The following is a 21,482-nucleotide window of genomic DNA, read 5'->3' on the forward strand; positions in this document are numbered from 1 at the left end:
TTAGAGAACGGTGTCGCAACGTGCGATAGAAGATAGAACATACTTTGAGATTCAGGAAAGCTGCGATCTTCTCGCGGGATTTTCATTGTTAGCAAGACAACGCATTGATGCACGTTGTCGACAGTGGCGACGCCACCTTTGATCAACGCATCGTAAGTCGTAAGGTGGCGTCATTGAGCGGCAATGTCCGGAGACACTCGTAATGGCAGAGCGCATGCGTCGCAAAGGTTTCGTCCCGCCTGCGGACGAACCGAAATAAATCGAACAACGCTGAGCCTGATCAGCAGTAAGAAAAGTACGGTGCTCGCTGGAAGTGATAACTGCTACGCGAGGCAGACGCTCATAGCGAGGTAGTGATGATCAAAACGGGTTGTTTTTTTTCCGTGGCTCCCGCGAGGACAAAGCCGTGATCAATCTCGCTAGATCGCTGTCCGCATCGTCATTAATCGGCAATTGTCATTGTCACGGTTACGAATGCATATGGAGGTTCGTACACAAAAAGAAATAAAGAAAACAAAGAAAAAACAAGACTGTAAAGCGTGTTTTATACCGTCCGCGATGCAATATTATAAAACCTACACACTTTTTCTCCGCGAACTACGAGCACACTGCTCTCTCTCTCTCTCTCTCTCATAAGTGTAATACCGTCTCCCTTGCATTGTCGTATACATTTACGAAATTGCTCAGAATCGCGCATACGCCAAGTTCAGATCTTTCAGTTGCGCTGACACGCTTCTTTGTTTGGGTTTGACAACCAGCGAGAGAGACGGAGAAGGAGCGAGAGAAAGACAACAAAGACAGGGACCAAACGGAGAGAAACCATTTTGCGCGTTGCATAAAGAAATAATAAATCATTTAAAAAGAAGAAAAAATAAGTAAAAAAACCTGTGATCGTTTGAAATTTCGTTTCCATGACACGTACGAAATATTCGGGCAGCAATCGAATAAACCAACAACCCTGTCGTCCCTGTGATATTGTGTCAGTTTACGATAGTTGAAGCGCAGTTGGGATAGCAACACCATCGTCCATGCTGCGATCATCCCTCCCCTCCCCTCCCTCCCCTGCCCCACCATCCTCCTCCGTCTTCCTCGCTTACTCGCGCTTCCCTCAACTACGCAATACTATTTTTTTTATTTCTTGCTTTATTATTTGACTGTTTTATTTTTGCTATTTGTCGATTAATTTTCTCATCGCGTCCTCTTCGGATCGCAGTTTCGTTTATCAATATCTTTATCATCTTGTTCCGTAGCTGCTTTCATTATCTGCTGCGACGCGAGTCTTTTTGTGTTATTGTCGAGATGACCGCGTCGAAAGAGGCCATGAAAATTTAACCTCCGCAACCGATATTTTCTTTTGCCCATTAAATCAAACAATATCCTCGTAATCTTTGAAACCTTCGTTATTTCCCGTTCAAGGCTCTGTTGTGACATGTCAACCAGCAGTTTTTATTCGTCCTCAATAATGGAGACGCGCAAATCGATGTGCACGAGTTATTTCGCTTCTCTTTCCATCCTATCTCCGTTCTCCTCTCTCAGATGCCTCGCTCACGTTTTCAATCGACTCTCAGCTGTTGGCTGGAACTCCGTCAGCTGTACAGACTCGCGGCGAATCCCTTCAGGGCTGCCCTCCATCGATTCTCCGTTCGCGTTTTTTTTTTTCGTCTTTTTTTTTCGACTCGCTTCGCGTTGACCTCTTCGCGTACGGTTTTCGGTTGTACGACGAGCACGTTCCTTTCTCTTTGTGCCTTTTTCGCGTCATTGTCTCTGGGCCGAAATAATGCAAAATAGCCATTCATGCGACGTCAGTTGAGTCAACTCCGCGAAACATTTTTTCTCTTCCTCCGTCCGCTCATTGCCCTCGGTTCCCCGTCAACTCGTAAATAACCGCAATTTTTTTCTCTTTCGATATCTCCGTACATCTCCTCCTCGGTGCTTCTCCACGTTTGTTGTTCTCTCTCCCGCGCGCGCAGCCTCGCCTCCTCGCCCCGTTCTCTCCCTTTACCAACCGCGCCACAGAGCTCGCTTCTTTCTAACAAAGAAACAACTCCGTGCACACACACGAGACCGATTAATTCACGCAGAGAAAAATCGGCGAGGACTGTTGATTTTTTTTCTGTCTCGATTGAAAGACGATTGTTTCACGAGAATCTCGTTTCGACATGGGCACATTACGCTCGTCGATTATTTCGTAGCGGGACTCGAACGCATCCTCTCCTTCTTCGTTCGTTCGCGTTCGTCGCGTCATTGGAAATTCGGATCTCAGCATCGGGACGAACATTCATCGGTTTTACACCAGTTTCTCTCACTTTTTTCGCATTGCAATCAAAATAGTTTTTCATAAAATATGAAACGGGTCCGAATGAAGAAACTTTTAAATGAAGTTTTCAACGCTCGAGTCTAACGGAACGAGCTAAAAAACTCTCCAATGATTCCAGTAATTCTTCGATTCTGTCACCTGCCTAATTTGCAATTCGTAGTTTTTCAGTCTACACCAAATCGTGAAATCTCGTGTCACGATTTTTGTATCATTTTATTTCACATTTTTTATATTATTTTTTTAAATTTATTTGTATATATTTTCTACATTTTTATTTATTTATTTTTTATTTTTTATTTACAGCAGTAGTATTTATTTCCTGTATATCTTTTCAGATTTTTACATAATTATCCCCCTCCCCCCCCTTTTTCCCCTTGCATATTATTCCATAAAATCTGCGTTGCACACCAGTATTTAACGACCGTTTCTCTTTCCTTATATCTAACTAAAACATTCCCTTATTTTACCGCCTAGCTTTGATCGTCCCTTTCTTTAAGGGCTTTCTCTGTTCTCCCTTTCTACTTTTTGTGCCATCGATTCGAACTGTCTGACGTATATTGATAGCTCTATCTTGGGTTCCTCGTTAAATTCTTTCTCCAGTTTCCTTTTTAATTTCTCTCTGGCTCGTCCCAGCGATTTTTCTAAATTTTCCACAATTTCATAATTATTTATTGCCTGTTTGATTTCTGGACATTCGCACATGCGACACGTCGTTGCCCACTTTTCCCACGTTGCGACAATAATTTTAATATTCACAATTTATATTTATAAATATATATTTATCAACATTTATTTACCGATGAGAAATACAAAAATGCGTGAAATAAAAAATTGGTAAAACGCAAACGTTTTTTTCGTTGATTTCATTGGGCTCCGAACCTCGCAAAATTCAGCGTCGTATTAATCGCAGTGTTTTCTTGCCCGAGCGCGTGCGTAGCTAATCTCGCATCTCCGTTGACTCGTGACCGACAGCACGCAAAAGTTGTTGCGTCAAGTGAAAATAGTGGTGTCGCTGGTTACGCTGGTTCCTCCTCCTTCGGCAGATCCGACGATCCACGTGGATTCTCGTCGACGATAAAATCCACCGGGGAGTCTCTCGTTTACAGATAGCAAGGATCTTGCAACGATCGACTCTAAAAACGCGATTGCATTTCCCGCCTCTTTTTCTCCCCCCTCTTCGTCTCTCACTCATTATCTTTCTTTATACTCGCGATAAATGAACTTGCACAGCTGACTCGTTTCGCTGTGACGCGGTTGTTACGACTCCCTTATCGGGCTATATCTGCTGCGCGTTATAACTCTCGCATAAACATCGCCCCACGTAGACGCGCTTCGAGCCTAACCTCGCGTACCCCCCGACAACTTCACCAGCGTATTTCGCTTTCCAACGTCAATCAATAACGGCTTATACACGCGTTAATTCACGCTATTACGATAAATATCGATTTCGCTCACACACAGTTCTTTGCTGTTGTGTTTTTATTTAGGTTCGTCGAATAGATGATAATTGTGGAGCGGCCCCGAGGAACCCTTTCGAAGATGGCGATGGCCGTACGCAGGGGAAAGCGTATTTGAATAATTAATGCCCGTTCTATTTTCAGTAATTATTTTAACAACGGTTTTCATCTATTTTTGTATGTTCGATGTTGCGAAGCGCAATTTGGTCGCGGTCACGTCTTCTTTTACCGGCGAGTCGGACACCGACGGTTCGAGAAACGAGATTTTCGCGTAGTTTTCGCCGGGAGGAGAATCGTTGGATTTTATGGTGTAGCTTAAAATAGGGATGCATGTACTTCATAAATCGCGTTTGTCCGAGAAACATTTTCGACTGGGGACCTCTTTAAATTTAGCCTCCATTGGCCATGGGGTAAAACGGCGGTGTTCTACTCGGATCTTCGATCGCTTTGTGTTTTCACTATTCTTCGCGAAGGGCTAATTCCGGAAGTTTCATAAACTCTGCGTGACTTTGGTTTGTATATGCAAATTCATCGCTTTTTCCCTGAATCAATAAATACGAGAGAAATCAATGAAATTCTCTGTACTCGAGAAGTTTATTGTTGCTTTTTTTTTCTTCAGTTGTCGCGACGTCCGAATTCATCGAAACTAACGTTTCTCAGTTTTTAGGGTAGTTCATGCACGAAACCATTTTCTAAAGACTTGAAATTTACACTGAACTCAAATGCGTAGTCGGCTGACACTCAGACCAAATTTTAAAGGGTTCGTCTCATTGGTTATTGAGACAAACGTGTTTATGAAAAAATACACAGGGGTTAGGGACCAGGCGTAAAAAATCGTTTATCATTTCATATTACGAATGAACGCTTCTTACGAAGTTTATGAAAAACGTACACAATAACAATAAAATATATAATGAAGGTTCGGCGAAAAATTCGAGACGATTGTCTAGCCAGTAATAAAGATATATTACGTTAATCGTTAATAGTCAGAATGAGGTTGAAGTTTGCATCGTTGGAGTCCAACGAAGTGATCTAAAAAAATTCTCCAAAAATTCCAGTCATTCTCCAATTTCGTTTCCTGGCGAATTTCCAATTCGTAGTTTTTCAACCTGCACTGATACTTCATGAAATAAAAAATTGGTGAATTAAAAATGTTTTTTTCCTTCATTTCGTTAGACTCGAAATTTAATTTTTTACGAGAGATTTAACCGAAAAAGTGCTTTTCACTCGCACTATCAACTTTGAGCACGTTTTTGAACAATGAAAAAAGATTTTTTTGGAAATCCGACTTTGCAGCCTTAAAGTTGGATCAATTCGCTGCAAAAAGTGACTAAACCTTTTATTCCGAAAAGCGCATAGTTACCGAGATATTCGATGTCAAAAATGACCTGGGCTCAAAGTGACCCCATGTGCACGAAATGTCTCGCTGTGAAGGTGTGCACACTAAGGGTTGAAAGTGATTATATCTTTAATTAGGGAGTAAAAATCAACCGAATTTGGACACCCGTAAAATACGATCGTCCGGACATGATCTATTTTAATTTGTTTGTACAGGTTTCAGCACTTGGAAAACTGGTCGAATTCATGGTAGTCAAATATCGCGATAAGAAAATGAACTAATTCAAATATAATGGAATTTTCTAGTATTCGATAGAAGCGGCTAGCAACGCCGCGGTACTTAACGCGAATTGAACGTTCCACCTCGTTGACGATTAGCGAAATAATAGGTGTATCCTTGGCAAACGAAATGAAGTCTAACGTTGCATAATTCGAAGCGATAAAGGAGTGTCTCCGAGGCTCCGGTCTTTCAGTCTGATCTTACATTTTTAACGGACCACTTGTTCGTACCATCAGTTGAACTTTGAACCCTTTCGTTACGGCAGAGTTGGCTCCGCCGCTGTGCAGGACATTTAACCCTCCGTTATAAACTTTACTACAAACATTCTCTACTTTTTCGTTTTACCTTTGTTATATTGCTCCATTAAAAAGTCGAATTTCGCTCGGAGCGAGTGCAACTCGCAGGTTCGAGGGAACCGTTGATCGAGTCTCCAGAAGCTCAAAGGAGCTTAAACATCAGTGAAACTCTTCGGAAACCCCGCTGACAGCAAGAGTCATTATTTTTCTCCGTCAAAAGTGAATTTGCTTTATAATTTCGAAAGATTACTCCAAAAATCGAATTCGGTAACACGCTTCAAAGATTCTCTAGCCAAACTCGTTTTTTCAAAACGAAAAATTAAAGATTCAAAATTAAGAAAGATCACACGAATATAATTGAAATCGAAAATTCCAACTTTAACAGTTGAATTTTGGAAATATGCTAGAAATCCACAGTGTCCATCCATTCCCGGAATTATTATAGGATCCACCGTCCAGTTGTCGAGAAAACAATTAACGAAAATCACATTTTTTTAAGGGTTACACACAGGCCCTTGTGGCAGGCACACTTCCCGTGCGACAATTTAAATTCAATGAAAAAAGATCCTCCCAACTTGAAACAGCCCAAAACGTAAATAAAAAAATACAATGTTTTTAGATATCAATGGTGTCTCGAGAAAGCCTTGTTACCGGTGAAAAGCACTTGGGAATGGAAAAAGAAAAGCACTCGTTTGAGGTTGACGAGTAATAACGACACAAACGGTGGAAGGTTTGACAACAGTATGAGCCAGCTGTTTTAAAATATAGATATGCGTACGCATACAAACGGAAAATGGCTCTTGTCACATTTTGCTTGACGATTTTACTACGAAAGTAATTTAAGCAGTTTCGGTGTACAGTCAATACGATGTTGTCATGCAATGTTGAGAACAAAAAATTTCAAAACGTTCAGAATTTATCAAATTTAATGATCATATTCTTTAAGGAAGTTGGGGCTGTACAGTCATTTTTTTACCCAAAAGTTATGATCTGTACCTTTCAAAAGTTAGGCCAGTTTACAGTTTGGCGATGTTGCATACGCTTTAAAGAAAAGTTGGGGAAAAAAGACGAAACACCGGTGAAAGCTCAGTCGAAAACACGAACGGTGACGATCCTAGCCTCAAAAAATTGCACGGCAATCAGATTATTATTAATATAAGCTCAGCAAATCTCCTAATAAATCTGAAAAAAATTGACATTATTCAGCAAGCCTTGCTCATGTTGCCCAAAAAATTTCATATTTTTAGCATCATTTTTAACGGAGATAATACTGAATGTGTCTTGACTTGGCCCAAATTGTTATTGAAACGACGCTCCTAAACTTTCTGACAATTTAACTGATTTTTTTACACTTTACTTTATAAGATGCAATCGGTTTAAAAGCGATTACATCATTTTCATTCTAATGCCTCAACTCCCTTAAACACGAAAGATCACGTGTATAAGCATAGTGTTTCAATATCTATCTAAGTATACATTCTGGGTATAAGAACTCTGCTCAAATGCTTAATTACTCGATAACTATGTAGAAGAAAATTTTGAAAAAAATTGTGCTTTTGCTCTCTATGTTGAAGAACGTTATCACCAAATTTAGTAAATTTCTTAACATTTATTAACATGTACCAAAACTTCTTAACTGCTATAATTATATTAAAATTTTATCAAGCTCAATAAATAAGTTACACATCACTTCAATAATTGCGAGAATACATTTTAATCGTTTCTTTGATCATCGGAAGAGCAAAAAAAGTTTAATTGCTTTTTTGAATGACAAGTAACGCATGGTCTCCCTAAAATCGAAGCCCATCACAACGATGCGAATTCTGAATCTTATTCCTGGTCTAGAAACTCGATTGTTCAGGCGTTTAATCACAAGATTATGCCCTGATTGTGTGACGGATATTTCCTGGTTCCGGGCTTCCTTGCGGTAAATCCCGCGATGGCAACATTCTACTTTGTAATTGATAATTCAATTTGTGCACGAGTATGCAGCTCGTTGAATACGTACTGGAGCGTATTTTCTACATGCTCGCATAGAAGATCTCGGCACGGATTCGCATACTTATACCACCGCGAAACTAGTGAATTAGTATTATATGCAGTCGCGATGAACCCACGCCAAACTGGCCCAAGGCTTCGGTACCGGGGCTCAATTGAACGACCGCGTACTCGTTCACACATGTGCATGGCGTTCCGAGCCGAATCGATGGCTCCATGACCGTTGCTTTCTCAAATTTTCCTCAATTTCATTCCCTCAATCTTGAGAGCGTCTAATTTACGATTTAACTTGGATTTCATAACTATTTGTCAACTTGTTTACTTATCAGTGACAAAGTTCAACGAACGCTCGGACATGCTTTCGAAAAATTTCTAGATTTTATTTATTCTTTTGTCTCTCGTGCGGGGAGTGCAGACTCGGTCGCTGTCGTAAGCAGCGGTTGAGATATTTGGGAAATTCCATGACCGAAGGAAAATTCGTTAAAGCAGTTTGGCCGTTCCATGACCAGTCAAGTTAGCAAATACTTTATGTTGATTGAATTCGTCTAAATTATTTTTTTGAAGCAGCAGAATCTGTGATTGATTTTTTTCACGATAGAAACTTCTCCGAAGCTCGAACACCGTACAACTTTTTAACAATTAATATTATTGTGAGTCCTCTCTTACCGCGTTAAAGACTCCAAATTGTAAATGAAATCATTGAAAATTTTGCTCGGTCAGAGGCCCCGGAACACTGTGCTTGTCAAATAAAAAGTGCCAAAAGAAGTGGACCTTCATCGGACTTCATCGAACGGCCGAACTACTTTGATCGAGCGATAGGCAAAGCGTAGTGTCAACTTGGGAGAAAAAGATGTGAACCCTCGCGTCATTATTGAGTGAATCGAAAAGCAACTATTTCTTTCCTTCCCACTCAAGAGCAAACTTCAAGGGATTATTGACAACCGATCGCAAAAATCGGACGTTCACAACCTCAACTTGTTGGCCAATTCAATAGGATTGTACTCATTTTTGAAAGAGTTGTCAAAACTGAAGCGCCCGATGAATAAAATGTAGAGAAAAAAAGTTGAGTGAAAAATATCGCGGACGTTGTAATTTTGTCGAGTTTAATGAAACTCTTAATGATTGAGTTTCGTAAGAAAAATAACGAGGCTTACGACGGGCTCGAATTTACTCGGAACGCCTCGTATAGGTGACTCGCGAACCTTTGATTTGGGGAACAAAGGTAGGTAATGCTATTAGCATGATCCGCAATGATGCAGTTATGACCGACGACAACAAGCGGCGCACCGTTTTATTCGTGCTTTATGCACCGAGACCGAGCTCCTGAATACGAGCGAGCGTATCCTTGTCCCCTTTTCCAATTCGTCATTATTCATACGGGGAATGGCCAACTGCGATACGCGTCAAAGGGGTAGCTCGTGTTAAGGTGGTTCATGCACGAAACGATTTTCTTAAGAAATTCTTGAAATTTACACAAACTTTAAATGCATAGTCGACTGACACGCATATCAAATTTTAAAGGGTCCGTCTTATTGGTTATTTAGATAAACGTGTTTAAATATGAAGAAAAATACACAGGGTTTGGGACGATGCTTAAAAAATTGTTTATCTTTTAATATAACGAATGAACGCTTCTTACGAATTTTATGACAAACGTACACACTAACAATGAAGTATATAATGAAGGTTTGGCAAAAAATTTGAGACGATTGTCCTGCTAGTAAAAAAAAGAGATATTACGTTAAAGATTGAACGAAATTGGTAGCGAGCACTCGTATAACCTCACATTTGCTTATTTCGGCATTTCGTTTCTTCTTGGCTTGGCCCATTCCTCATTCTGTCTTTTTATTAATACTTTTTTCTTCATCCATTTCCCTTTTCGTTTACCCTTTGCGCTCTCTAATGCGATTTTTTACATGAAAAACTACAGTAATTTTTCCAGGGACGAATGAATTTCATTCGCCATGAGATAAGTTGAATAAACTTATTTGCAATTTCGAATTAATAACTCTGACATTAATTTAAAGTGATTATAAAAATCGATCGAATTTAGACACCCATAAAATACGATCGTTCGGGCACACGTAGGACATACTCCGCTAGGATTATACGTCTGTGTGCGAAGCTCTTGGCATTTTATTCAATTTCATCAATCATCATCGTTATTTATGGCGAAAGTAGGCGCAGAGGAAATATCGTTTGATCAATCACGTCTCTCATTACGGGCTCCCAATCATCCGCAATCACGGTAGCGACCGGAGACGAGTACGTTCATAAAAGAGAGTTCACTCGGAGGCTCTTCGCCGCGAGAAGGCCGCCTTTCCAACTCTTTTCCAAAACTTTCAAAATTTCATTCCGTTGTCATTAAATCACACCGGTTTTAAGGTTGTTGCGCGTGCACGCGATTACTTTCTTTACGAAAGCCACTAAAACATAAAAACCAAAAAAAAAGTTGTGTCTAAAAGGGAATCGATCCAGAGCTCCCGCTGTCGCGAGATTCGTACTCACTCCCTGCGCTGTACGGAGCATATGGCTCGGAAGATCATGCCTTACTTGTGATTCAAAAAAGCAACTGAACGTTTTTGCTCTTTTAATGATCAAAGAAACGATTAAAATTTATTCTCGCAATTATTAAAATTATGTGTGCGACTCATTTGTTGAGATTGATCAATTTTTAATACAACGATAGCGCTTTAAGGTAGGAGTCGCGCGACAATCGATATTAGACGAACTCCTGATTTTTAAATTATATCATTTTTACGTGATAAACTTTCATATGGCTAAAGGATTTAATAGGTTACCGAAGATTATATCAAGAAATTTACGATCAAAAATAGAAATATAACACGGCATCGTATGAGAAACCCTTCCCGCCAACCCTATGATTGCAGAATTCATTTCCTTATCGATTAGACATAGTTTATGTTAAAATTGTTCCTCATAGATTATATTATAAAGATTCTAATGTGACCATAAAAATATAGGGCCATCGACTAATTCGAAGAGAATTTTTAAAATAATCTCGATGAAAACTCAGAAAATGGCAGGAGATTGACTGCCATGAAGTGGCTCGATATACTTGTGGCAACGTTAAGAATGTATACATATTATATATATACTTTTCTTGATAGCCGGCGAGTTTGGAGGCTATGATATCTTTCGACTGTCAGGTGAGAAGAGAACCGATATATATATGTATATATTGAAAAACCGGGTCAAATAAGCAATCATAAGATATTTCTAATCATAAATTATTAAACATGATCTTGTATAAATTTATACGAATACAGTTAAAATTGCCCCAAGATTTATTCAATACAGAAAACCTTTCTTATAACCTATTTTATTTCGACGATTTATAAATAGTCATTTGACCATAGAGTCGCGCGACTCTTACCTTAAATACTTTCGTGGTAAAATCGTCAAGCAAAATGTGACAAGAGCCATTTTCCGTTTGTATGCGTACGCATATCTATATTTCAAAACAGCTGGCTCATGCTGTTGTCAAATCTTCCACCGTTTGTGTCGTTATTACTCCTCAACCTCAAACAAGTGTTTTTCTTTTTCCATTCCCAAGTGATTTTCACCGGTAACGAGGCTTCCTCGAGACACCATTTATATCTAAAAACATTGTATTTTCTTATTTACGTTTCGGGCACTTTAAAAAGTGGCCTGTGTGCAACCCTTAAAAAAATGTGATTTTCGTTCATTTTTTTCTCGACAACTGGACGGTGGATGCTACAATAATTCCGGGAATAGATGGTCGCTGTGGATTTCTATCATATTTCCAAAATTCAACTCTTAAAGTTGGAATTTTCAATATCCATTAGATTCGCGTGAACTTCCTTAATATTCTATAATCTCTTTAATCGAGATTATTCTCAAGTTTTGGGGAAAAATGTTACCGAGGTGTCCGGATGGATTTGAAATTAATCTGTTTCACAGTGATATCGTTGTAACAGTGTTTTTTTAATTTATTTGTTGAAGGTGTCCCCGAACCGGCGCTGTCTGAACCAGCTCAACAGCTGATCGCAGTACGAAGCGGCGGTGAACGGGGCCGCTATTGCTCCACCACCCCGCGTCCGGAAGAAAATTGACAAAATTGAATAGCAAACGTATTATTATAATTAAAAATATAATAATAATAATTAAAACAAAACAAAACAAAAAAACAAGACAAAAAAATCGAATCGCGCGAACGTAGAGCGAGACCGGAGAAGAAGAAAAAAACACGGAAGAGTGCTCGCTGACGAATTTGTGAGGGATTCCATGTGCAACGATACGTAATATCGTGATACGCGAAAGAGAAAAATAATCGAAGCAGAACGGAGTGTCGAGGGTGCTGTGGAAATCGTCGTGGACAAATGCGCGAGAAGGTTCGCCGACGACAAAGAAGACGAATCAGAAACGAGTCTCGGAGACAAGGAAACGGCAGTTTTTCTTGAACAAGAAAAGCTCCCCCAACCCCAACCCCAACCCCAACTCCCCCCCCCCTCCCCCTCTTGTTTGACGTTTTCTGGATACGTCACCATGGTCAAAACTTTTCAGGCTTATCTGCCCTCCTGCCACCGCACTTACTCGTGCATACACTGCCGTGCTCATCTCGCGAGCCACGACGAACTCATCTCTAAGGTGAGACTGGGCCATTTCCTCGTCCCTGGTAAAAGCTGAGGCTTCTTTTCTCCCGGAATTTGACAAGCATCGGAGCTTGTACTTTTTAAATACTCGAGGACTTGACTGCGCATTGAAAAATCCTTGTTCATTCATTCGTTTGCTTAAAACTCGTTAACTGTCGGACGTATTTCAAGAAAACTTTATTGATCCGGGACGTTTCGAAGCATACCGAGCTCGGAGCACGTGCACCGACGCCAGAATCGAAACGCGGAAATGTTTGAATTCCGAGCACGAGATTAATACGAGCTCGTATTGCTCGTGTTGGTGCACGTGCCGTTGACGAATTTAGCTATCGTAGAAACACTGTTTTTCAATAATTCGTCATCAATGTGAACTCATCGGTGTGAATGAAATTTGATAAATAAAATAGGTGTTCGCGTTATTCGATTAAATATACTTCTGGAAAATTCGAGAGGCGCACGATCAGCCCGCATTGAAAATCCAATTCGCTTTCTGTTCCAGTCCTTCCAAGGCAGCCAAGGTCGTGCCTATCTCTTTAATTCCGTGTGAGTATAAATCGTTGCGTTCCTCTTCATTCGATTACAGTCGATCTCAAATTTTCATACCAGGACGTCTTTCGTCCTTGATTCAACACAAATGCCTGTTTTGCAATCTTCTCATCTGACAATATCGCATCGCAGGGTAAACGTAGGCTGCGGTCCTGCCGAGGAACGAGTCCTATTGACCGGCCTCCACGCCGTCGCCGACATTTATTGCGAGTGCTGCAAAACGACACTTGGATGGAAATACGTGAGTAGACGTTGAAGTTCTGAATCGAAGAGAAATTTCACTTCTTTCGAGAGATTTCATTTTGAGGACAGCGAACGAATTAATGATGAGGATGATGATGATTTTCAGGAGCACGCGTTCGAGTCGAGTCAGAAGTACAAAGAGGGTAAGTTCATAATTGAGCTTGCCCACATGATAAAGGAGAATGGATGGGAATGAAAGGCAGTGACGGAGGGGATCCGGAACGACATACATATGCATATGTATAGATAACATATATAAACATATTTATATGCGCGTGTCTATATATATATCGTGCCGAAACGTCTCCAACGGCGATGAGGAAACGACTAATTTTCCGTGAATAAAGCCAGCATCGACGTTGCACCGCTGCCGAGGCAGGAGCGACTAAATTCGAAGATGACGTCTACGGTAAAGGCGATAACGTTGTTGCGGGTAGGATCGAGGAGGAAAATATGGGACTTGAGACCACCGCTGAACACTCCCCCGACAAACCACCAACGAAAGTCTGTGATTTCATTTGTGATTTGTAATCTTAGTAGCAGCCTTTATTTCCGTTCTTTTTATTATTTCGAACAATCCGCGAAGCCGTCGTCGTTCGCTCGTAAATGTGTTTTTCCATTGGCGAGTACCATTATAATCGACGGTTATCGAATGGTTAAAAGAAGAAGGAAAAAGAAAAGAAGCGCGAGGCAAAGCAATTGCGAAAGAGCGCATACACTCGCGGGCATATTCCGCGCGGTACCGTCGCTGAGTATTGTAAAGAAATTATTTTTCGAAGCAACACTACAAAACTAAAGAAAATGAAACTGAAGGAATCGAGCAACGGAGTGCGCTGGAGATATATTGAAAGAAAATAAGAGGAAGAGACGAGAGAAGAGAAGAATGGTGAAAGCGGCGAGGTCGTGCCGGTACACGGTGAGCCCGAGCGTTGCTGAATCGTGGTGAAAAAAGATGCAAGATGGTCGAGGAGACGATCGTACGCGAATGTTCTTTCCGAGCTGAGGGGTGCCCGCCCCCCGTCTGTAAAAAAAAATACGAGTACGACGAGTATAAGGAGCATATTTTCGAGCGAATTTACGTTCGTCCTCGAGTCGCTCTATTTTTTCACACTATTGTGCGAATTTAAACTCATTAGTGACGAAGAAAAAAGAATGTCGACGTTAAATCAGTCGTCGACGACGCAGACCAAAATTTTCTTCTTTCGGCGCGAAGAGTCCATCGACTGATTCGAAATTGCGTTGTAACGATCGACCTTTTGATATTACGAAAGAGCAACAAGATATTGTAAAACCGATCGGGTTTTCGGGCGTCTGTCAACGTTTCCAACACCTTAAATCATCTTTCAAATACGCAATATTTGCAGCTTGTTTATACACGTGCCTCGTTTGAGAAACATTGCGTAAAGAACTGCGACAAAACATGGCAGAACACGAGAGGAGTTGGGCACCCCGTGAATTCGACGTACACGTAATGAAACAATTGCGATTCGCCGGGGGGAGCGGAGGAGGCGCGGAAGTGCGATGCACAGAGACTGCAGGTGCGTCCAAGCTCTAAATTCTCTTTTCATAGGGCTCAAAAAACGACGACGAGCGATAACGCGACGTTGCGCCGTTCGTTGTTGCCCGAAATCTCATTAAAATCCGTATTTTTCTCTCACAACGGAAACGGTCGTACTCGTAGATCCTGCTGGACGTGACTGCCTGCCCGCTGCGTCTATCGTTGGAATTCCACTGCCGATATTCCTAATATTAACATTAACAAACAAATAATAAACAAAGAAATTTAAAACGAAACATCAGCTAAACGAAAGAGGTGGTGAACGAGATTAACGAATCGAGTTTAACCGAGACGACGAACGCGTCGTACGAGGATACGGGAGGATATTAAAACAACAACAACAACAAAAGAACAAAAACATTGAGTTACGAAACAACAAATATGAGAGTAGGAGATGCAAAGCCGCGTTACTCTCACGCGTCTGTGCAGATTCAGCCCCGATGTAGCCTACGTTATAACATTAGCGTATCGAAGCTTATATATGTATACACGTCTATGTATAACAAAAAAGCGTATACATACATATATAACTCGACATTTACGTTGGAATGTATCTATACATACGTATATGCACTGAGAAAAAAGGATCCTTCGTTATTAAATAGCAATTGATGTTGTTACAAGAGTTTTCTTCATTTAACCGCAATGTTTTCGGAGAGAATGAATCTGCAGTTTGATCTAAAATTATTTTATTCGTTTAATCATGTTTAACCTTGCGATGATAATTCCTTGTTCCAATGACTTTTTTCTCAGTGTGTATACTATATTATATTACAATATTATGTAGAACTCGTGGATAATAGGTATTAAGAATATTCGAGTAGGCCGAGAGGAGAGGATGAGAAAAAAGTGAAAAAAATTAAATACGAGAGAGATGGAAAAAGATAAACACGGAGAATATAATTGAAGGTTGAGGTAGGCCTGGCTCCGTGTGTGTGTGTGTGTGTGTTGTCTGTATGCTGAAGTACGAGTCTGATTTTTTCAAGTTCGCCTTACCTGGAGCGTTTTTTTGTTTATTATCTGTTGCATTTGTCATTGCTTTGCTGTCTTCGAAATCGTGAAATATCATTGTATTGCAATGTAGGAACGCTGTACAGTTATTCGTACACGGGCTGATTCGAGATCGATTGAAGTTCAGAGCGACCTTGAAATACTTCGTTTCTTGTGATATTCAGTTGCTCGAGCCGCGTCTGGGCCTCGAAAATGAACTTGATTTTGCTCCGAGCTCGATCTCATTTCAACGGGTTACAATTTCTGACTCTGTTTCGAATTTTCAAAATCCTGCTTGACGAGTCGTTGTTTCGACGTTGCAAGAGATTTTTCCTCTCGGAATTCATATTCGAGTGCCGCTGCAGGAAAGGAAAAGCAGAATGATAAAAAGCGGTGTCGTTCGAAAATCAGTCGGTTTGTTGAACACTGAATTTGTATTTATTGGCTGTGCAGAGTTCGATTTGTGACTGATTCTATAATCTCGTAGTTGATCTGCAAATAAGTCATCGGATTCGCCATCCTTCGCACGCACTGAAAGAAAAATGTGAAAAATATACGAATGGACGATGGAAAAAGAAAACGAAGAAACTCGGAGAGTAAAAATGTTTGCTCACTACTTTTAACGATCGATCTCATCTGTAAATAATAATGTGCGACGAATGTTTATCGGCTAATGTGGGAAAATAAAATTTTACGGAATATCAATGTCAATGACGCCGAAGTTTGCAACGCTGGAGTCCAACGAAACGAACGAAAAAAAGATTTATAATTAATCATTTTTTTATTTCACGAATCATTGATGTGGGTTGAAAAACAAAGAATTGCAAATTCGGCAGAAAACAAAATTGGAGATTTACTGGAATTATTCGAGAGTTTTTTTAGATCATTTTCGTTGGACTCCAACGTTGCAAACTTCGGCGTCATCAATGTCACGAAGTACCGTCGAACATACCAAAAAATATTCGAAGTAAAAACAATTGCCTCTTTTCATTGATGAAAAACTTTTGTGTGCGCATAGCGGCGTGTTGAAATCACTAAAAATCATTGAAAACTCGCTCCACAGTTAACTGTGGAAAACAAACTTGGTCTCGGGTCGAGCTTTTAATCGTGACTCATTAATTATTGTTAATTTTGGCTCGTTACAATTGAAAATCGTTACAAAGGATTCTCTTGTGCTCGTCAAAGGTCCTAATATCGTTGCTTTTGAAAAATTGGTTAAATGAGGCGTACAAAAATATATAAGGGTGTACTCGAAGTTGTGAATGTTCGTCATGTACGAATGGTACGAATGCGCCGGCCTAATCCTCACGCTGTCTCTCGAGAGTACTTTTTATATGAATGTGTTATAAACCTCCCTGTATCCTTCATCTCCGCCGCCTCACTAAAACCTGTGCGTTCGACCCTCGATCCAACAATCGCATCTACAAGAAAAAGGAAAAAACGATCAAACACCTTCACCTTGCTAGGCCCCAATTTCCACCTACTTCTCATCACCAACACGACTTTGCTTTGTAAAACATGTTCGTAATAAAAATCAATACAAAAATATTCTATCTCGTGCTGTAATTCATTCAATCGCGCGAATTTATTATTAAAATGTCGGTATTTACGAGTGCGAACCGGGCAATGATAAAAATCGATCGGAACGAAGTTCCTAAACGGCTGTGATGGCGTATGTCATAGCCTCTGCACAACCTTTATGATGACGTACCTTTTCCTGTCTATCCCAACCGAACGACCGTTACCTTGCGCCTAACCTTTCCCTCGTCTTAAATAATTTTACTAACTCGTAGTTCGCGTCCTCCAACGCGCAAACTACGCATACCTATCTTTATGACACCATATAATTCCTAAAACTGACAATAGCCATTTCGCTATTCACATTCCGCATCTCTTTCCTGAGACTATTTATACCTCATTACTCGTCGTAGCCCTGCATCCTAACCTTGAAGTAACTCACTTACCCATCCTGGTCCTCTACCCTAAACTCTCTAATGCAAGGACGCTACCCTCACCAAGAGCCTTTGACGTCAGAGAACCCTTATTATTTTTAGGATATAAGCATGCTGACGGACGGAGCGAGGACAGTTAGTATTACTACAAATTCTCGAGTTCGCAAGACGCGAAAGCCTTTTCCAAAACAACACTTCGAATAAAAGTTACTTTTTCTTTAACTTCGACTCATTTTATTTAACCTCTAAGCATCTTACGAGTTGTGCCTACTCTCCTAGGCACTGGCGATCCTGTTCAGACCAAAACAAGTCCAAATAGTCGCATATGACACGTAGTACGTGACTCGGAGCAAGTACGAAATATGAATCGTCAAATCTTAGGTTAGGTCACGCCTATAGAACCATCCCTCGGGCAAAGATTTCCAGATAATCCGCTAAAGAAAAAGTTTCGGGTTACGACTGAGTCGCCCACGCGCGTATATATACTGTGTACGTGGGATGATTGTACTGTCAAAAGGCCACTTCAAACGTGTTTACGTTGCACCAGAGGTCACACGCTTCTATAACAGGCGTTTTCCACGCTCTATACATAAGCTCTAAAATCTTACACTTTGAAAATAGATAAAAGAAGCTTCTATTCATTCACCGATCAGTCGAATGCTACCTCAAAACGCTTACTTTTTGTCTCTTTTTTTCTTTCTTGTCTCTCGCTCTGTACACATAGAAATGAGTTTTATCTATCAAACAACATTTATTCTGGCCGGTACGACGCAAATAGTTTTAAAAAGTAATGAACTACAAAATTTTGTTTTGTGGCTCAGATTTTATTCCTGACGCGCATAAAAATTCATTACACAAGCCGTAATCCAAGATAAAAGATAAAAAAAAAAAATGACAAGGCTAACTCACTTCGTGAAATTCAAAATGATTCTCTTTGAATCAAATTTTTAACGAATGATGCGCGTGATATAAACTTTTCTGTTAAACACCCAATATATATTATTACAGGAATTGTTTTGCAGTTATAATACGCAGACTATTATCTTCGGATAAGGATTTACCACGCGTGATAAATCAAAGTCGCAAGAAACGTTTATTGCATTTGCGACAATATAAGGGTGATCCGACCACATGATCCCTAGATTTTCGAAACAGACTTGAGAGGTCATCGTCAAGGTCAAAATATGCACTTAATTAATTGCTAAAAGTTTTGTCATTAGAGAAAAAAAGTTGATTGGAAACTACTGGAAACTAAATTGGACTTAAAAATTGTATGAAATGCAGAAAAAATCATTTTTTTTAAAAGAACATGTGTTTTAGTTTGACAGGTCGCATTTCGACTACTGACTCGCGCGCGGGTTGCAATGTGCGTACGACTAGTTGTTTTACCTGCGATATCAATTCATACACGTTTCTCCAATAATCGTGAAAGATAGTATTGGAAATGATTTGAATAATTCAAAGCTATTTGTTCTTTGAAAATGATCTATAATTAATTAACAAAATTTTTTCCTGATGAAAGTCAGAGAATTTTTCGAATTCCGAAAGAACATAACCTCACTTGGATATTGTATATTTTGTTTATTTGAAAATTCCATTGATTTTGAGTAAAAATATCCCGTTGTTATTCTGCAAGGTAGAATAATGGAGGTGTGAGTACTTTTTGCTTGTTCTTTTTCTATAATAAACTCCATAATTTGTTTAAACAGAATCGTTTGCAATGAATTTATTCTCAGCCTTTTATTATCATTGATTTGGAAAAAAAAAAAAAAAATGAGCATTGAATCGTTTATAACCCAACAGATTGAAAGAAACTGCGGCACATTTGAGCAATTATGAAGTTTTGGAGATACTGAAAGGACTGAAATCCAACAAGACACAAAAATCAAGAAATCAACTGGCAACTATTACGTATCAAACTGTAAGATGTTTGGAAGAAACTCCTTGTAAAGAGCAGACGCCAGAGAAGATTTGTAGTTTTTTAAAGGCTGTTGAAACATTCAATCTTACAAAGAGTGAGAAATTAATGCTGCTGAATTTATGTCCAAAGACTGCCTTGGAAATTCAACTGGTACGTTTATAGGCACTAAATACTTGATGAGGTGTGATTAGAGATTTGGTGTATCCATTTGGTTTATTCGTGCAGATAGTGGAAGATGGAGAAGATCGTCTCTCGGAAGAAGAAGTTGAGTCGTTACTACAAGTAATAACGGAACATTTTGGTGAAGAGGTTAGAGAAGAAGATGAAGATGTCTAAAACGTACATCGATGATTATTCCTTTTTATTTACATCATTATCTTCATGTATATAGGATTATCAATGATATTGTAGTGATAAATATTGTGCAAGCAGAATCGCTATTCCATTTTTCCTATCTCTTCTGATCACCCAGATCGTCTATCGAATCTTCGTCGATCTGAAATGAATTAAAAACAACATTCACCATTGGAGAAAGCTTTATTTTTTAGTTCCAGTATTTTCATCTTGATAAGAAGGAAGATTTTTTTACAAACGTGTAGGTACTTACTTGTGGCCATTTGTCTGGAATAACATCAAAAAGGTCATCCTTAACATCACCCTGGATAACAATTTCATCGTCGCCGGTTACGCTTGAGCCACAGGCAAACTTACTACCAAAGAATTTTGCTGCGACCTTAAGATCAATGTCTAAAAATTTCGAGAAAAACGATTAACGGCACGTCTATGGATATCATCAAAGAGATTTTTCCATGTATTTACCGAAAGTACTGAGTCCTGTTACAACCGTTACAGACTTCTTTTTCCCTCTTGGAGCTCGTGATACAGTGACTAGTTTAGGTACATCTTCTTTCTTCTTTGTTTTCAGCATACCCTTTCCACCTCGCTTCTGCCTTTTTTTTTCATCCTCTCCGCCACCTACTTCCGTTGCTCCATCCTCTGACATTACCCAATGAATGTATTTTTATTTAAGATTAATAAAAATTAAAATTAAAATGGAATAATAAAATTACAAGACTGCAATCTTTTTTAAATGGAAAATGCATTAATCAATTGTGCATAGCTTCAAAAATCTAAAGTCTGCTGATTGGAGCACAATTGGTTTCAATTATTATTGAAATAAGAATCGGAAGTTGTTTGTGATGGAATTGGAAGTTGTCTGTGATACAAGATGAATCGCAGTTCAGGAATAAAGAAAGTTTTGATTTGAAAAGAATGGGGTAATAGGAAATGCGATTATAAATAATAGAGTATTTAACAGAGGCATCAAAACTGATTTGGCACTAACCTAATTTGACTTTCTCAAATTCCGTCGGAAGATTCCTCTCCAGCCACTGCTTACATTTCTCATATTCAGGATAATATTCGCAGTACTGGATAAAAAATAAACAAATAATAACGTTGAATTCATTCGGATAATATTGTACCGACCGAATAAGAGGTTAGGTAGAACAATCAGAGGGCTAATCACTAATGAATACAGTTGTATTACCAAATCTGTTTAAAAAATCTCTACATACTTCGATTGGAAGCGAACAATTTCCGCAATAATGGACTTGGATTGGATACGTAATATTCGGATCCGGTCCGACTCGAAGATCTGCTTGTATTTCTTCTGACATTGTACGAACACTTCAACGTCGTCGACGAGCAATGACACAAGACACAAAACTCAACCGGCAGCTGTATACGTATATATATGACTATATATACCTATCTGAAAATATCTACTCGGGGATAAACTGTCGAATCAACGAAATCGACAACAGTCCGTCTTTATTTTTTAATTGTAAGATTATATTCATAAGAAATACATATTTTTTAATCTACTGAAACGATAGTGCGCGATTTGGTATAAAATTCCAGGACGTCTAGGTTTAGAACGATCATTA

General features: G+C 39.5%; 3 protein-coding genes across 5 annotated transcripts; 2 read left to right on the forward strand and 1 right to left on the reverse strand.

Annotated features, from left to right (window-relative positions):
• The first annotated feature begins 299 nt into the window (after window positions 1-299).
• On the forward strand, window positions 300-16,365 carry Ypel (Yippee-like). Of its 2 annotated transcripts, none has more exons than XM_043415711.1 (5): window positions 300-486; window positions 11,674-12,318; window positions 12,823-12,866; window positions 13,002-13,110; window positions 13,219-16,365. In XM_043415711.1, exons 2-5 carry the CDS (start codon window positions 12,217-12,219, stop codon window positions 13,306-13,308), a joined length of 345 nt encoding a protein of 114 aa, XP_043271646.1. In that variant the 5' UTR covers window positions 300-486; window positions 11,674-12,216; the 3' UTR covers window positions 13,309-16,365. The 2 variants fall into 2 exon arrangements, with proteins under 2 accessions (XP_043271646.1, XP_043271647.1); XM_043415712.1 differs by lacking the exon at window positions 300-486 and adding an exon at window positions 5,570-5,955.
• Window positions 16,366-18,984: 2,619 nt separating this feature from the next.
• Window positions 18,985-19,967, forward strand: Polr3I (RNA polymerase III subunit I). 2 transcript variants are annotated; one of them, XM_043417242.1, is made up of 4 exons: window positions 18,985-19,264; window positions 19,416-19,533; window positions 19,663-19,683; window positions 19,759-19,967. In XM_043417242.1, the coding sequence occupies exons 1-4, from the start codon at window positions 19,257-19,259 to the stop codon at window positions 19,867-19,869; spliced, it is 258 nt and encodes an 85-aa protein (XP_043273177.1). In that variant the 5' UTR covers window positions 18,985-19,256; the 3' UTR covers window positions 19,870-19,967. The 2 variants fall into 2 exon arrangements, with proteins under 2 accessions (XP_043273177.1, XP_043273176.1); XM_043417241.1 differs by having other exon boundaries at window positions 19,416-19,683.
• DENR (density-regulated protein) lies at window positions 19,878-21,270 on the reverse strand. The gene is made up of 5 exons (XM_043417240.1): window positions 21,111-21,270; window positions 20,879-20,963; window positions 20,353-20,529; window positions 20,141-20,280; window positions 19,878-20,029 (listed from the first exon to the last, which is right to left on the reverse strand). Exons 1-5 carry the CDS (start codon window positions 21,210-21,212, stop codon window positions 19,985-19,987), a joined length of 549 nt encoding a protein of 182 aa, XP_043273175.1. The 5' UTR covers window positions 21,213-21,270; the 3' UTR covers window positions 19,878-19,984.
• Between the last annotated feature and the right edge of the window lie 212 nt (window positions 21,271-21,482).

This window comes from Venturia canescens, chromosome 4 (assembly GCF_019457755.1).
Source record: "Venturia canescens isolate UGA chromosome 4, ASM1945775v1, whole genome shotgun sequence".
In the NCBI taxonomy this organism is placed as follows: Eukaryota; Metazoa; Arthropoda; class Insecta; order Hymenoptera; family Ichneumonidae; genus Venturia; species Venturia canescens.

Excerpts from the sequence above, each read along its gene's own strand:
- Ypel (XM_043415711.1), top strand. The coding sequence starts at position 12,217 with ATGGTCAAAACTTTTCAGGCTTATCTGCCCTCCTGCCACCGCACTTAC. Across the intron at positions 12,867-13,001 it reads GCCTATCTCTTTAATTCCGT|GGTAAACGTAGGCTGCGGTC; the intron begins GTGAGTATAAAT and ends ATCGCATCGCAG. Across the intron at positions 13,111-13,218 it reads CGACACTTGGATGGAAATAC|GAGCACGCGTTCGAGTCGAG; the intron begins GTGAGTAGACGT and ends GATGATTTTCAG.
- Polr3I (XM_043417241.1), top strand. Across the intron at positions 19,684-19,758 it reads CTGCCTTGGAAATTCAACTG|ATAGTGGAAGATGGAGAAGA; the intron begins GTACGTTTATAG and ends TTATTCGTGCAG.
- DENR (XM_043417240.1), bottom strand. The coding sequence starts at position 21,212 with ATGTCAGAAGAAATACAAGCAGATCTTCGAGTCGGACCGGATCCGAAT. Across the intron at positions 20,281-20,352 it reads AACAGGACTCAGTACTTTCG|ACATTGATCTTAAGGTCGCA; the intron begins GTAAATACATGG and ends CGAAATTTTTAG. Across the intron at positions 20,030-20,140 it reads TTCCAGACAAATGGCCACAA|ATCGACGAAGATTCGATAGA; the intron begins GTAAGTACCTAC and ends AATTCATTTCAG.